General features: G+C 36.3%; 1 protein-coding gene across 6 annotated transcripts in view; it reads right to left on the bottom strand.

The window, feature by feature from the left end:
* Window positions 1-17,788, bottom strand: part of GPATCH2 (G-patch domain containing 2) — a 170,748-nt gene that overhangs the window by 45,351 nt on the left and 107,609 nt on the right. For all 6 annotated transcript variants that reach the window (XM_007173523.2, XM_028164334.2, XM_057552793.1 and 3 more), the window contains 2 exons: window positions 10,888-10,927; window positions 4,094-4,164 (listed from right to left, as the gene is read on the bottom strand). In XM_007173523.2, coding sequence (XP_007173585.1) covers window positions 4,094-4,164; window positions 10,888-10,927 — 111 coding nt within the window. The remainder of the gene's footprint in view (window positions 1-4,093; window positions 4,165-10,887; window positions 10,928-17,788) is intronic.

Here is a 17,788-nt window from a genome sequence, read left to right as displayed (position 1 = left end):
ATATATATATATTTTTTGAAAAGGCTGTTCTCCTCAAATGTCTTATTATCTGATTCTACCAGGCAATGCTATGGGGAAAGGCCAGTCTTCTCTGTCCGCCCAAAGCAGTTCAGCAATTGGAGGTGAATGAACCTGACTTAAGAGTATAGAGGCCTTGGCACCATAAAACCACAATCATCACACCTGACTTAAGAGTATAGAGGCCTTGGCACCATAAAACCACAATCATCACACCCCTCTCTATAAAATAACTCCTCTGTCAGAAAAACGCTCCCTTTCCTCACTCTCAGGAAAATGAGAACTGTAATCCTCCAGCTCTGTGGTTTGTAGGGGGCAGAGTGAAGACCAGATAATTTGTCATCTAGTCCCATCAAGCTTTCCCAGCTCCTCACAAATACAGCACTGTGAGCTGCCATGACTTTATCCTTAAAAACACTTGGACCAGAGATCTGAGTCTTTCTGTAAGGGGCAGATGTCATTTGTCCCAAGGCCATGGCCAATGACAAGCTAGTATAGAAAAGAAGTCCAAAGGTTCTCCTCACATCTCATTCTCCCTTACCCAGGCTGAATTGCCTCTTGCTTCAGGTCAAAGCACACAAGAACACCTGTGTGCCCCCATCTCACAAGCACAAGTTCAAAATAGCACACCCCTTCCCTTAATACTGGGGACTTCTTGTAGTTTTCTGCTTATTTTCTCTTTCTAAATTCCTCCTGGGTTGATCCTGGAGGAGAGAAGCCATCATCTTATAGTTTAGAATCAGTAATCTTATAGTTCAGAATCTTGAATGCAACAGCAACTGGGACCAAATTTCTAATATACAACTTTGAAGTAGTAAAGTTTTCTTAATTACCATCTAACTGCAACCCACAAGTTTAGATATTATCACTATGATTTTTTGGACACGAGTTATTTTAAAATGTATTTTTAACTCCAAACTTTAAAAAAATTTTTTTTGTCAATGATTTCTCTTAATCACATTCAAGTTAAAGGATATGATCTTTATGATACATATTCATTAAAATTTGTTGATAGTAGCTTTGGCCTGGTAAGTGGTCAATTTTTGTAAATATTACATGTGTCTTTGAGAAGAATGTGTTTTTGTTAATAGTTTGGGCGAAAAGGTTTATATAATATTAAGTTTGTTAATTTTCTGTTATGCAAATTTTCTGATGGCTTAAACTATCAATACTATGAATGCTGTATTGAAGTGGGAGCACCATGATAGTGGATTAGTGAGTTTCTCCATTCACTGCTATTAATATTTGCTTTATATATTTTTCTGAGGCTATTTTAATGAATGTACACAATAATAAAATTATTAACTTTTTGGTAAGTTGAATCTTTTATCATTAAATTATGAGTTTCTTAAGCTTGTTAAGGCTTTTGTTCTTAAGTCAGTTTGTCTGGTATGAGAGCTCTCTTTTATAGTATATCTGGTATATGCTGCTCCATCCTTTAGTTTTACACCTTTCTTTGTCATTATTTCAGGTATGTCTCTTATAAAGAACATACAGTTGGATTTTAAAAGAAAAACTAAATCTGCTTAGTTTTGCTCTGAGCTGACAAATTTAATCCATAAATATTTATTGTAATGACTGATACATGGATTTGACTCAATTATCTAACTTTTTTTTCTGTGTCCCATTTTATATATGCTTTTTTTCCCCCTTTATTGACTTTTTAAATGGATTTTTTGAGGTAATATTTTATTCCATTCTACACCACGCCCGCCAACTGGCTTGGAATTTACATACTCTATTTCTTTTGACTTAGTTGTTATTTTTGATATTTTACCATGAACACTTAATACAGTCTTATCAAGTATCAATCTCTTCACTGACCAATGAAGTAAACACTCCAAACAATTCAAGGACCTTAGATTGGACTTGAACTGTAATCATCAACACTGCCAATTTAACATGCTGTTATTTTCCACTATCTTGGATTGTCTTTTGAAAAGTCCTATGAATTACATATTGTAACTATCAACTTATGTAAACAATGGTTGTTTAAACTTACTGAAATCTTTAACAGTTTATTGGCTTAGTATTCATTTTTTCATCTTAGACTCTCCTGGGGAGATCCTTTTCTTGATATACATCCTTTAAAAAGCCTTCTAGCAAAGGTCTGTTGGTAGTAAACTTTCTGAGTTTTTGAAAATCTTAAACTGTTTTTACTTCATTTAAATATATGAAAGATGCTTTTCTAGGCACATAGTTCTATGCCGATAATGTATTTTCACCCAGTACGCTGAAGACTTGTCCACTGTTTTCTGGTTTCACTGTCAGTACTCAGAAATCTGATGATGTACAGCTGTCATTCCTTTGTAGTAATTCATCCTTTATCTCTGGATTCTTTTAAGATCTTCTCTTTGTTTTTGGTGTACTACAGTGTACTACTAGGTATGGATTTCTTTCTATTTATTCTAGTTGGTATTCACTGTGCTTTCTGTACCTGTATCTATAGATTTATAACTTTCACCCATTTAGGGAATTCTTAGCCAACATCTCTTCAGCATCATGTTTTTTTCAGCCTTTCTATACCCTCCATCAAAGCCTCTAAGCTTAAATATATCTTAGATCTTTCCTGTGCCTCTTAACCACTCTTTCATTTTTCCATCTCCTTGTATTTTTATGCTGTATTCTGGCCTACTTCTTCAGCTGTACCTCCATTTCACAATCACACTTCTCATTTTTAACAATTATATGCTTTTGATTCAATTCTGCTTGAACAATTCTAATAGCGATCTGTTGCCTGCTTATTTTATTTCTATAAACGTGTCATTTGTAATTATTTATAACCTGTATAAAACTTATATAATCCATACTTTATAATTTCAGGATCTGACATCCTTAGGGGTAACTATATTAGTTTTATGTTGACTATCACTGACGGTCAACTTATTATGTTTGACAATTTTTGATTGTCTAAATTAGACATGCTAGATAGGATTTATGTTAGCTTCTGCAGATACCTAGTGGGTTCTCAGTTGGGGTTAGTCTGTACAACGTGGTACTTGGAAGCTACATTGCTTGCTTGGGAGTGTTAAACACAGTGGCTAGCACACTAACTACGGGAGGCCAGGAGATACAAAGGTAGCTGCTGAGGTCGGTTATCTTGTTAAAAATTGAGCAAGTGTAAATCACAGGGCAGTAGTTCTGATCAATATTCCGATAGCCATTTTCACCTAAGTAAAAATGAAGTCTTCAGAAACACCACATGCAAAATTTGGAAATACGCTGTCTAAAACAATAAACTGGGGCAAATTATTTTCATTAAAGAAAAAAATATAACATCGACTCAGCAATATAAAATGAGTAAGAACATAGAAGCACTTTTAAAAAAGAGTGTATTTTCTATATACTTATTTATATATTATTAGAGATAAACATACACGTTGCTCTCTCATAAAGCCTAAGTACCATTTAAGTTTTGGGGAAAAGATTAATTCTATTTTTTATAATTAAAAACTAAAATAATTATTCTAAATCTTGATCTAAAATTCATTAGTTATGGGTGGCAGAGATTTTCTTTTCTTCTAAAAATGCACTTTTACATAGAGAATGGACCTGAGGACACAGGGAGGGGGAAGGGTAAGCTGGGATGAAGTGAGAGAGTGGCATGGACATATATACACTACCAAATGTAAAATAGGTAGCTAGTGGGAAGCAGCCACATAGCACAGGGAGATCAGCTCGGTGCTTTGTGTCCACCTAGAGGGGTGGGATAGGGAGGGTGGGAGGGAGACACAAGAGGGGGGGGATATGGGGATGTATGTATATGTAGAGCTGATTCACTTTGTTATACAGCAGAAACTAACACACCATTGTAAAGCAATTATACTCCAATAAAGATGTTAAAAAAATGCACTCTTTATTTTTCATCAGCTTTAAAAAATACAAATAGAATGGTATCTTTCTATTCATTACTAGTCATCCTGAAATAGATTCTAATAAACAATATGTAAAATATTTTAAGCTGGCACTTTAGAGCCAAAGGCATCCCAACTATAACTCACCATATTCATATTGGTATGGAAAAAAAATCACATGATTTAATGATCAGAATAAAAAGTGATTTTAAATTGCTTACCTGCTGGCTGTTTTCACAGAACAGTTCTTCTTGTGTCCTCTTTCAGCTCGGTTATCTCTCAGAAGCTGATGCTGTCCAAAGTGTTAAAACAAAGTTGTAGAAACAAAAATATTTCCATTATATTATTTTGTAAGTAGAAAAGTATTCTTCTCATTCAGAGGGACACTATTTGTTCACTTGCATTACTTCTTTTTCTTTTTTTTTACTGGTTTTTCTTAAAACGAAGACAACTACTTTTGCTAGAGGTGCCACTGACACGCTTATAAAAATGTTGCTAAGAGTTGCCAGTGCTTGCCTGACAGCTTACACTGCTCTTATAGTCCCTTAATATACAGCCTAGAGCTGGAGGTCTAGGACTCAGTTCTAATTCTGGTTCTCCGGAGTGGTCCTGGTTAAAGTAATGCAACCTCTCTTACCAATGCTTCTACCAGTGCATTCAGCTATGAATTTTTTGAGGCTTTGTCACCTACGACGACATAAAAGATCTAATCTTACTTTCTCTGTATTTACTGGCCTAACATGGTAAAGAAACATTTAAAACATTCTTTTTCAAAGAAATTATTGGCTTGGAAATATACAATTAGAAAAAAATATAGATTTGACTGCCTCCTCAAAATGTCTCACCATACACTTCCCTTCACACTTGATTAACCCTAACTAATTGGAAAGAAAAAAAACCAAGTCGTCAATACTTTTTGCTGTGTGTACACTCAAACTGTAGCTTATCTTATTTATGCAGAAATGTGATTATATGCAAGACTGGGTTAATAAGAAGTTGTACAGCATATTAGAAATTAACCTTAATAAAAATAGAAATCTTAGAAGTAATAGTGCAGTAAAGATCTGGGTTCGAATCCCAGCTATACCAGTAACTAACAAGTCAGTAGGTTTTAAAAACAGGTCTACCATTTATAAGCTGTGTAATGTCTCTAAGTCCCAGTTTCCACCTGGAAAATTGAGATAACAATAATATCTACCTGTAAGGGTGCTGTGAGTGTTAAATAAGATAAATCATGTCAAACTCTTAGCACTATGACCAGAATATAAAAAGTGCTGAGTAAATGGTTCAAATGCTACAATTATAATTAATGAGCCTGGTTGTCAGTGGTTATTGTCTGACCAGTATCAGCAACTTCTAATGAAATAACTGCTTTGAACTATTTAATGACATCAGTTAGAGTCAATTACTAGCCACATCTGGCCATCCTTGAGAAGGAAAAGAACTTAATTAGATCACAAAGAACATTGTTAGATCATTATTTCAGGAATGTCTTAACTAAATAGGACTACTTTATATTTCTCTTAAATATCTGCTTCTTTCCATCCCCACTAACAACATCCCAGTCCAGGCCATCACTTTCCCTCACCTACAACAGCCTCTCCAAAGGCCTCCCTGCCTCCAGCCTCACTCCCATTTAATCCATTCTCCACACTGCAGCCAATAATTCTAAAACTAGATCTGATTACATTATTCTCTTCAGATAAACCCCCAGATCTTGTACAAGGCTCTCATGGCCCTTCATAATTTGATTATATTTCTAAACTCATAATTTATTATGCTTCCTCCTACCCCCCAACCTAAGCTCCTTATTTCTAAACGATATATCCCAGCCATTCTGAACTTTTCAGTTTGGAGCATGTACCATATTCTTGCTCACCTTTGGCCCTTTGTTTTAGTTATTCAATCTGCCTGCATCTCCAAGGTCCAGCACAGTGTCTGGAACATTTTTAGTGTTCAATAAATATTTGTTGAATGAATGAATGAGTGAATGAATGAGATAAAGAAATAGGGAATGAGATCTAGTATCTGATATGTAGCTGAAGCCATACCTAATTATTACTACTTATAGAAAATAGCAACAATTTATCTTTAAGTCCATTAATCTGAAAGTGTTTCAATGTAGAAACACTTCGTACCATGAAAGCTAAATTGCTTCTGAAAAAACAAATTAATTACTTTGGGATTTCTAATTCTAGTGCCTTTGTAAAAAAACATATACAAACCAACATTTGTGACACAGATAGCTAGAGGTGACATGATAAAATCTCTACCTCCACCTTCAATTAATAGTACTGGTTAACTAACTTTTCTAATTGTTAGATAAGACAGATATGTGAACACTATTCCTGATATTTGTGTTAAAACAGTTTAAACAAAGAACTCAAAAAATCCCAAACATATGTTCTGAAATAAGAAAAGAATTCTACAGTTTAGTTTTTAAAAAATGCAACTATAATGACCAAAATAAATATTAGGCTATACCTACTAGGTCTGGATAGTTCTCAGAGAGGCCGCCACCTGGATGAACTAAAATGAGATAGCAACTTCTCTGAACTCTGAGGTTAGAGCTCCTTCTATTAGATTCACATGAGAATTTCTTTTCTTCCTCAAATTTATAGTTTTGATGGGCTTTGTATATAAAAAGAGACAAATATTGGAATTATTTAATATAATGCATAATTATCTCATTTTATCAATAAAATTATAAGTCTGGGTGTATCTTTGCAAATTTAAAATCAAGCTCAGAGAGAAAAATACAGACTCAGATCTCTGGGTCATGAATTTAACAGGTTAATATGGGAACCTAGATCTTTTAAGGGGCAAAGATGAAAAAATTAATCCAGAGTGTTATTTTAATAGAAAACATACATTTGTATTTGAAAGATTCCCAACACGTGTCTGCTCTGCCCCAAAGAACAAAAAAAAAAGGTGGCAGGGGGTAGGAGGGGCATCAGATCAGGAATTCATGATAAAAGACACAAGAGTCCTGGAGCTCTGCTCTGATAAGCAAGAGGAGCTCCTCAGGTTTTGAAAGATTCTTCACCCCTCTTACTGCTAACTTCTCCTGTTTCCTTGGACTCCTATCAGTGTCACAAGTGAGGTCAGTTTTCAGGGCTCCGACTCAACACCATCAACTCCGATTAATAACAGAACTTCTGAATATGGTGCGAAGTGCTTCTTACCTTCTGACTCTCAGATTGCTGGACTTAGGCCAAACGGAGAGACAATTCCCTTATTAGTGAGTGACCTGCAGATGTATATTAAAAAATGACTCACATAAGAATGACATGAATATTCATAAACACAAAACCTAGTACAACGTGAGGTTTACAAAAGGTACGCAGTTTTAAAATCTGCTGAATGAATGAAACCAGGAAGAGAAATGTTCCAAGTGGATCACGGTTGCTCCTGTGACAGAAAGGGAGCTGAGAATTTCTGTGGCCATTGATGATATTTTAAAAAGATTGTTAAACGTGTCACGTTCCTAGCACAAGAGGAAAAAGCGAAGAGCGGAATTCTTATTCCACGGCAATCCTTTCTTTACCTCCTGATGTTCAGAAGGTGTTCAAGCTCAAGACTGTTTCCAATTGGCAGCCCCTTTTCAGGTGACTCCTCAAATGTCTACAAAAGAATTTCAAGTCTCTCCACACTTGGCCTTTCACAGGGTCCTCACCATAAAAGGAGAACTAAGTAATCTCTAAACAATGACCTATGGCTCCTTAAGATACTAGTAAACTCAGTCAAAAATATCACACCATTAGATATGCAAGGAGGAAAATCCTCAGAATTAAAAAAGACACGCACACAAAATGAGGCTTCCTGCAGCTGCTTCTGTCTCCTTACTTCTACTACTGAGCTACCTTTCACTTTTCTCTTTTGTGGCCTCCGTGGTGCCCTCTCTGTGGTTTTCTCAAACATTTACCAACATCCTGTAGTTACTGCTTTCCTGCCCCAGATGTTACCCACCTCAGAGGAAAAGCTATGCTGTCTATATAAATACCTCTTTTTGTAAAAAGAAAGAGTACCTGAGAGATAACGGCTGATGGACAACAGTGATTTACTAAATGTGTGATAAAGAAACGCTGAGTATGCAGGATGTAAATGGAAATGGGACTTTGCACTAAAGAACAGAAAGGGGAATCATAAGGTGGGGAAAGCAGTGAGGGGTGGGATTTCTAAAGTGGGGTTAATATTATCATTTCTTTATGTTGGTAAGTTGGTATGGGAAAAATAAAAGGTGTTCATGCATGCTAATAGTCATTCATTCAACAATATATTGAAGGATTTTATACTTTTTCATGGTCTTGCATTTTATCACTTGGACCTAGGTTTAGCCAATAGTTTACTGTGCTAAAGTTAGGTCTAAGTTGAATAAGAAATTTTTATCCCTCAAAACATGAGTAGTTTGTATGTGTATTTGTATACACACGTATATGTGCAACTGTTACTCGTTATTCATGGATTCTGTACTTGCAAATTCACCTATTTGCTAAAATTTATTTGTAACACCAAAATCAATACTTCTGGTGCTTTAGCAGTCATTGGCAGACATGCACAGAGTGACAGAAATTTGAGTCCCCTGTAGCGCATATTCTCAGCTGAGGTCTGACAAGGTGATGTCTGTCTTCTTGTTTCAGCTTTCATACTGTAAACAAGTGTCTTTTTCGAGGTCCATTCAATGCTATGTTTTTTTGCATTTTTTTTCTTGTTTTTATCTTCATTGTTTAAAATAGCCTCCTAGTATCGTGCTGAACTGCTGTCTAGTGTTCCCCAGTGCACGAAGGTTGTGATGGGCTGTATAGAGAAAATATGTGCATTAGACAAGCTCCCTTCAGGAATAAGTTATAGTGCTGCTGGCCATGAGTTCAGTGTTAATGAATCAATAATATATATTAAATAAGGTGTCTTTAAACAGAAACACACATCAAATAAGGATATGTATTGATTAGTTAATGAAAATGTTGTGACTAGAGATTCTCAGGAACCTAACCTTGTATTTTTCCTGGGAGCGATTTTTCAGTATTTGCTACGTTAGTATTCTTATCAACCTCATAGAACATAGCTATTACAAATAACAAGAATCAACTGTGTTCATTAACTAATAACCTATCTAGTCAAGATAAAAATCTGAAATGGTATATCAAAGTTTAAGCCAAAGGGTGATTCAAAAATTTGTCTAAAATATTTAAAAATTAAAAAAAAAATGATTGGTCAACTTTCTTCTCTATATGTTCTTACCTATTTGCTAATTTTTAATTACAGAAAAAAAGTCTGGCTGGAAGCAACCAGTTACACTATAATCTAACGCACAGATTTATAACATTACTTTAGTATTTCTCAAATTCTAGAAGGTGGAAAATGATCTTTACAAAATCGTATTTGGGGATAAACTATATCCTGATATGACTTACTACTGGAAGCAGAATCTTACTGTAATCATTTTACATAGAGGGTATGAACAATTTGGGAAAGCAGAAAGTCTAAGTTTTACATTCTGAACAAAGACACTGCAGATGCAATGTAGCCTAGTTAATTTCCAAAACTTTAGAAATAATGGTATATATTCTATTATTAATGTGAGAAATATATTTAAAGTGCAAATTGCTCTCATGGAAAAAGGCCAAGTTTACAAAAAATCATTAAACTGAATTCACATATTTTTCTTTAATTAGATTCATGTGTGTTAAGAAATATAGTGTAGCTTATAATGAAGTATTTGGCACTTTCCTTTTATAAGAAAAGGGAACTATGGTATGTGCAACCAACTCTGGACCTGCTGCCCAGCATAAGAAATAAGACATCACCAATACATAAAATAATGTTACCAATTACCACTACTAAGCACAATCTCCTCTTTACTTACCTACCTACCTACCTACCTACCCCTCAGAAGAAATGATCCTTGTGGATTTGAGGTTTTTCATTTGCATATATTTAAAGGTATTTCTTACATATCATACTATTGACCCACTTAAAAAATAACTCTTATAATCCACAATGAAAAAAAAAAAAAGGCTTAACAAGGATGCAAAGCCTAAAACATATATGCTTTAAAACTTATCAAAAATTTTTTTTTTAAAATGAATTGCTTTTTTTTTTTTTTAGAAATTCATGTTCTTTTATTTATTTATTTATGACTGTGTTGAGTCTTCGTTTCTGTGCGAGGGCTTTCTCTAGTTGCGGCAAGTGGGGACCACTCTTCATCGCGGTGTGCAGGCCTCTCACCATCGTGGCCTCTCTTGTTGCGGAGCACAGGCTCCAGACGCGCAGGCTCAGCAATTGTGGCTCACGGGCCCAGTTGCTCCGTGGCATGTGGGATCTTCCCAGACCAGGGCTTGAACCCGTGTCCCCTGCATTGGCAGGCAGATTCTCAACCACTGCGCCACCAGGGAAGCCCAAAACTTATCAAAATTTTAAGCCCTAAATTACCTTATCACACTGCAGAGACAGAACTAACACATTCAACAGACAAAGAAGATAGACTACTTATTTTATATGTAAAGTTAACCAAAATGAATATCAAGTTCTTGCTAAGTCAACTAATCATTGTGCTGCCATGAAACTAATAAAAAATTAAAAAAGAAAACTCACTTAGAAATATAACATAAACTTGTAAGAAACCATTATCACCTTCTAAACTTCAAAAATAAAAATATTCTCTTGCTGGCTGATCTTGTTTAATACAAAGCAATTTTTTCAAGCGTATGTACTATTTTGGTACCTTAACTTTGCGAAAAACATATGTAAATGGTGAAGTCCTACAAACTAGTGAATTCTAGAGCCTTTCCATGGAGGTGACACGTGTGACTGAGGAAGGGGGCAGTAAGGGAGAACTCTGATGCTTATTGAGGATCAGTCACGTGGTCAGTGTATTAGCACTGGCACAATGAACTCCTTTTTAAATAACCTGGGATTTTATCCTTTCTCATAAAACTGATCTACTACCTTGAAGGGAGATAGTTAAATATTTGAAAGACTGAGTAACTTCCTTTTGGATTAGAATGTTCCTTACCTGGCCATGCTCTGTCCTAGCCCCAGGGCTAAACCAATGGCTGCAGAGGAAAGAGAAAAGGAGTTAGCAGGAAACTCACTAAAAGCACATGCTCTCACATGATCAGCCTGCATGTGCTGTAAGAAATGTATCCGCCACCAGCAACAGAGCCTTAAAATATGCTGTATTTTACTGGATATTTCATGTAATTCTAGACTTACACCAATTTTGACAGAAATGTAAGAGTGCTCGTAACCCAGTAATTTTCAGTTTAATAAGCAAACTCAGTTAGAATTACATTTCCATTTAATTATGTTAACATAAACTGCTGGGACTATATTCATTTTATGAATCAATTCTGGTTATAAACTCTACAAATGCTATCATTTACCACAACTTAATTACAGCATCATTACAACAAATGATGACCTTTTGATTGCTGGAGTTTTAAAAAACATTAAAAATACAAGAATATTATATCCTCTGGCTTTGCCCCTAGCAACAATCACACAAAGCCCTTGATGTGAATTCTAAAGCATCAGCTGAAGGTACCTCGATCCCATTCCTTCCATGGGATTCTGGATTCTGGCTGAGAACAAATTCAACAACAACACTGGAGATATATGAGTCATGGCATAGTTGAAGCGTTCCGTTCTTGCACTGTGCCTCACCCTGCCTGCCCCCCCCCCCCATACTGTTCCAGCTGCAACTTGGACTTTTAATAGTCTATCTGGTGATACCTTTTCAACAGGAGTTATCATTAGCTGTGTGCCCAGTCATCTGGCCAGTATTCTGCTTAAAAACTAACTGTAAACATCAAGGAAATCGAGAGAGACATTGTGGGAAATAAGCCAGTAAAAGCCCACAATCATAGGGAATGATACTAATATTATTATTAATGCTATCTATTTTTTCATGAATCATCATATTGAGTACAGGTGTGTGCCAAGCACTTTAGACACATGATATGTATGTATTATTTCCCATCCTCACAAAAACCTTACAAGGTTATTCTCATGTTCCAGCTGCAGGAATGATTGAGGCTCGGATGCTAGGTTATTTGCCCAAGGTGCTCAGCATACCATACCGCAAAGGACAAAGGGCTCACGTGGAAAGGGCACATTTCCTGGTTCCCTCCAACACTTCTATGCATTCTCCTCTGCGGTACTAAAACCTGGGAATAAACAGCCTCTATATTAATATGCTCTTATTTTGTCTATGCTCTTACTGGAACATTTCTCAAGCTCATAGACAGTCATGCTCTTTGGCAGGTCAGATTCCATTTTTGCTGTGGGAATGGACACTTACTGCTATTTGTAAATGACATGTGGATTAATCACCAACTAGCAACTAACTATTTACTAATTTCCCCTCTGTTATGGATTGTACCTTTTTTCTTTAAAGAAAAATATTTTTTAGAAAATCAAATGCATACACACAGTTAAAACAAAACAAATAAACAAAAAGTGTTTGTTTCATCTATCCTGACCCCTAAGCTCTGTTCAGAGAAACCACTGTCAACTCTTTCTGCCTTTTCTTTTGGTATTTAATGATGTATTTCTACAGAATATGGTTATACTGATATTTTGTGGTTGATTTTAGACATTAATAATTGACTTCCTATTATTGTAAATTTAGCTCTTTTATAACTCCCAAACTCCTATTTCCAGTTATAACACCATTTTTAGTTAATCAGTTGTGAAAACAGATATTATGATTACATGAATACTTTGTGCTGCTGAATTTTTCTTTTTGTTTCTCCTAAAGTTGACAGTTAATTTGTTTTTCTTCCTTTGTTATTATTTCTATGTACTGGTGACCTTTTCCAGAGAAGTGTCCAGGAAGTGGTGTGGGAAGAATCTGGATTATAGTGTCATAGGTGGGTACAGAAGAAGTGGGATGTGAGGAAGTAAAGTGAGCATAGTATAATCCACTCTTTCTACAAGTTAGGCTTTCAAAGTATGAGAGGGAGAGAGACAGAGCAGAAAAAAATGGAAAGAAGAGGTTTAAAAATGTAGTATATAATGAAAGAAGTTTTTGGAAGAAAAAAAATGTTCCTTCCAATCAAAGACACAGGTGCTGGAATCAGCCTTGGACAGAAGAAAAATCTTTTCCTCTAATACTAAGACAAAGGAAAGTGAAAGAAGGTATATTTGGATAAGTTCATCCAAATTTGTGACTAACAGCCTTAACTTTGGAAAGTTGAAGAAAAGGTCAAATTCTTGGGGGTAGTGGGGAGGTGGGCAGCTTATAACAGGGGCTTGGTGACAAGACATAGAATAGCTTTGGGGGACACATAAAATGTTATGGAAGGTCATGCTAAAACATTGCTGAAAGATCTACTGAAGTTCAAGATTATATATCTGTGTAGCAACAAATCATATAATCTTTTTTGAAATTTTATTTTTAATTTTTTTAACATCTTTATTGGAGTATGATTGCTTTACAATGTTGTGTTAGTTTCTGCTGTATAACAAAGTGAATCAGCTATACGTATACTTATATCCCCATATCCCTTCCCTCTTGTGTCTCTTTTGCACCTTCCCTATCCCACCCCCTGTAGGTGGTCACAAAGCACAGAGCTGATCTCCCTGTGCTATGCAGCTGCTTCCCACTAGCTATCTATTTTACATTTGGTAGTGTATATATGTCAGTGCCACTGTCTCACTTCGTCCCAGCTTCCCCTTCCCCTTCCCTGTGTCCTCAAGTCCATTCTCTACGTCTACGTCTTTATTCCTGTCCTGCCCCTAGGTTCTTCATGACCTTTTTTTTTTTTTTATATTCCATATATATGTGTTAGCATACGGTATTTGTTTTTCTCTTTCTGACTTACTTCACTGTGTATGATCTTATTCAGCAGTGCTCAGCAGAGGAGCAGTGGATGTGGGTAGCTGGACAGACTGATCCAAGGTTAGGAGTTCATGGAGCAGGATGGTAGGCAGAATTCTAAGAGGACCCCCCGTGATCCACACCCTTGTACAACTTGCTCTCTTTGAATGTAGGAACGACCTGTGACTATGATGGGACGGTCACCCCTACAATTAGGTTGTGTTTTATGGCACAAGTGGCTTTAAGAAGGGGAGATTATTCTTGGTGGGCTTAAGCTAAGCAGGTGATTCTCTGAAGGGACTGAACTCTTCCTGGTGAAAGGGATTCAAAGTATGTGAGTTTCAACTGGAGAACCCAACATTTACTGAGCTTTACTGAAAGACAGGCAGTGTTCTCATTTAATCTTTAAAGAATCCCTCGAGATAGGTACTACCCCCATTTTGCAAATGAAGAAACAGGCTCAGAGAGGTTGAGTGATTTGCCAGAGATTTCATAACAAAGTAGCAGAGCTGGAATTCAAACCTGTATATTCAATTCCAAAGCTCATGTTCCTTTTAACTATTATACATATTGTCACCAATTAGGGTAGCAGAAGTTGAGGCAGAAAGAAAGACTGGCACAGGTGCCTGTCTAACTCACCCTGTCAGGTTTAGATGTTTCCCTGTCTAAACTTTCAATATCTTTGCCCATGTCTCCATTAAAGCAGTTATATTCATATACTGTAGGTGTTTATTTATCCTGATAAAAAAAATTGCAGGTCCTTAAGAAAGGGATACTGATCATAATTGTAGTAACAGAACAGTAATAGTAGCTGGAAGAAAATGTAGTGGTAGTAATAATAGAAGTAGCAGTAAAAACACTCCCACAACTTGGTATCTCAGTAAATGTTAGATATCTACTGGGAACCACGGTAACGGTCATATGTAGATTATCTCATTCAAACCTCACACCTTAGGGAAGAGTGCTATTGCTATTCAAGGTCACAAAGCTAGCAGGCACTGGAGTCAAGATTGGGACCGAGGCTGTCTGATTCCACACCTTGGATTTTTAACCACCATTCTCTTTCATTGCCTTCAGTTATCGTAATTTGGGGGAGCTGAGTTTTTCTCTTTTGCTCCGTTTTCTTTTTTTCTCTTTTTTAATGTACTCATGGAATGCAAAGGTTACTTAATAACTTTTTAGTGAAAACATGAACAAATCAGGAAATCTAGAGAAAGTAGTGTCCTTGAAAGCCAAAGAGTCAAATTTATGTAAAGACAGCAGAGGAAAAAAGGGCGTGAAAGAGGATGAAGTTGTAGAGGCATTTATTTACACTGGAGCCAAGATTCCCAAGGGGACTTACGAGGGAGGGGGCTAACAGTGAAACGCACACCTGGGAGGAGGGGACACAGAGGAGTCTGAAATTGATCAATTGCCAGGGATGGCTAGACCTAGAGACAGAGCTGGATGGCTTGTCTGTTCTCAAGATCCCGAGGGGCTGCATGTGGTTTCTGGGCTCACTTCTCTCTCTAGGATACAGATGCAGTTTGGGGATGTCTAAGAACTGAGCCTGACACACATTATTTCATTCAATCCTCACCTGCCCTGTTGATAATGGGACTAGCCATCACCTATGGAGCCCTCGCTATAGCGTTCTTTCTTAGCAGAGCAATGTGGTCGGTAACTGTGGAGTAGAAGGGAGTTTTCTGTTTTCCTTTTAAGTAAGAAGTAGATAATAAAGCTTTAGGGAACAAGGTTTTTTGAACTAAAATCTCTGCAGACGCAGAGTTCCACACTGATTCCTTCTCTCTCTTCCTTAATCCCTTGCCCTCACCCACGGTGCTGAACTACAAGTAGCAGAAATGTACAGGATTTCATGAGAAGTGAAATGATATTACAGCTATGCAAAAGGACAAAACCAACCTCAGAATTCTTAACTGAGGTCTCCTAAAGAAGTACTTTTCAAAAGGAAAGAGCTACAGCAGTTTATAATACAGATTTTGGTTTTTAGAGTTTCTGTTTTTTATAGAGTTTCTATTTTTGACTCAGAAGCATAATTTTATATTAACTTAGTGTGTCCTGTACACATAATGGTCTAAACTTGTGCTCTCTAATATGGTAGCTACTAGTCATATATGGCTATTTAAATGAATATTAAAAATTAAGTTCCTCAGTTGCATTAGCCACATTTCAAGTGCCCTAGACATACATGGTTAGCAGTTACCATAATCAGCAGTGCAGATATAGAACATTTCCATTACTGTGAAAAGTTCTATTGGACACCACTAGTTTATAGATTATCACTGAAAATTCAAACTAACTTTGGACATGGAATATAATCTTCTACACTGAACATCTTCCTTGTGAACCATAACTGTTTTATTGAAGAGACTTGTAAGTATGAAGAAGTATATAACAGAAAGGGGGGGGGCAGGTTGAGGAATGGGGAAGTAGAAATGTCTGTTAAACTCCTAACTCAATATTCTATAATAGGGTTTCATGGATCAAGGCATGGGAATAAAAATTAAGGTGAGAGGATAGCATATTAAGAAGAAGCCATATGCTAGGTAAGAACTAGATCTTGGTAGCAACTACAACTGAGGATGCCAAAAGACTAAGGCACATGTGTCAATGTAGAAGACGTTGACAGGGAGTTCCACATGACCTTCAGTACCTAGGATGATACGTGAATTTTGGTATTCTTGGTTCTGTCTCTGCCTGGGTTCTCAAAGTGTTGTCTTCAAAGTGTATTCTATGCAGCCCTGGGTGGGAGTGAGGAGGTCCCTGGAACACTGAACTAGTAGTCACTGTATTCCTCACTGCCATGAACTTGCAGGGGGAAAAAAAAAAGCCAGTTTCACTGAAGAATATTCTTGACATAGCAGTAAACATTTTTTTAATTAAATCTCAACTCTGGAGTTTACTTAAGAAAATTATTCGTGGTGAAATGGGCAGTACACATAAAGTATTTCAGATGCATAGTGAAGTACAACAGTTGTCTCAAGAAAAGCACTTGTGAGATTGTGTGAGATGTAAACAGAACAAAGCCACTGTTTTCATGGAGCACTATTTTTAACTTGAAAGAATGACTAATAAACTACGGTTATCTATACTTGACTATTTGGAAGACATTTTCTTGAAAATGAAACAACTTGAGCCTCTAAAGTTAAGGAAAACAACTACTTGTGACTCATGATGAACTTCAAGCTTTCTAGCAAAAACCAGAGTCAGACTTTTAGAAAACTTGTAAATGCCACCATGAACTTGACAGTTTCCAAATACTTAAAGTCTGCTGTGGTGATATTAATGCATGTGAGTTCTTCCAAATGACCAACATATGATTTACTAAATCATGATGTGCAAGTGATCCATTCAGAATTCAAGACCAATAGATTTTAATGTCATTGAGGAAAAAAAGCTCATTGATATGTTTTCAGATTATAATTAACCTTTGAGGAAAAAAAAAGAAAAAAAATCTCTGTGTTTTGGTGCAGTATCAAAGAATATCCACAATGCTTTGAAAAGGCTATTAAAATACTTCTTCCTTTTCCAACTACACATCTGTGCGAGGCTGGATTTTCTTCATATGCTTCAAATTGAAAGCAGAAGCAGCTACAAGAATCTAGCTTCTGTTAGGCCAGACATTAAAGTGACTTGCTAAAACGATGACATCTTTTCACTAACTTTTTAGAGGAAAAGGTAGTCATTTTTCAAAAAATATGCTATCTGTGTTAACATGTAATGGGCTTACTATATTTCTTACTGAATACATAAACACCTCATATATTCTTCTTTTTGCTATAAACCAAATCTTCATCTAGTGGCAGCATCAACCTTCTAATGGACAACTAAAACTCAACTTGGGCACCTTTCTCTCTCATATTCAAACCATCAGCAAGTCCATAAGCATCTCTTAAATCCACTCACTTCTCAACATTTCCGGCACCACCTGAGTCCAAGCTATCAAGTTTTACCTGAAAGTTGCAACTTTCCTTGCACCTACTAACTTTAATCCATTTATCATACTGCAGGCCTAGAGTGATCATTTCAAAGTTCAATTCTGAATTTTTAGTTATTCATGCCCTTACCCTCAAGAAAACACATAAACAAAAGC

This window comes from Balaenoptera acutorostrata, chromosome 1 (genome assembly GCF_949987535.1).
Source record: "Balaenoptera acutorostrata chromosome 1, mBalAcu1.1, whole genome shotgun sequence".
Taxonomy (NCBI): Eukaryota; Metazoa; Chordata; class Mammalia; order Artiodactyla; family Balaenopteridae; genus Balaenoptera; species Balaenoptera acutorostrata.
Note: the sequence above shows the minus strand (reverse complement) of the source record. Positions and strands in the feature narration are given on the sequence as shown.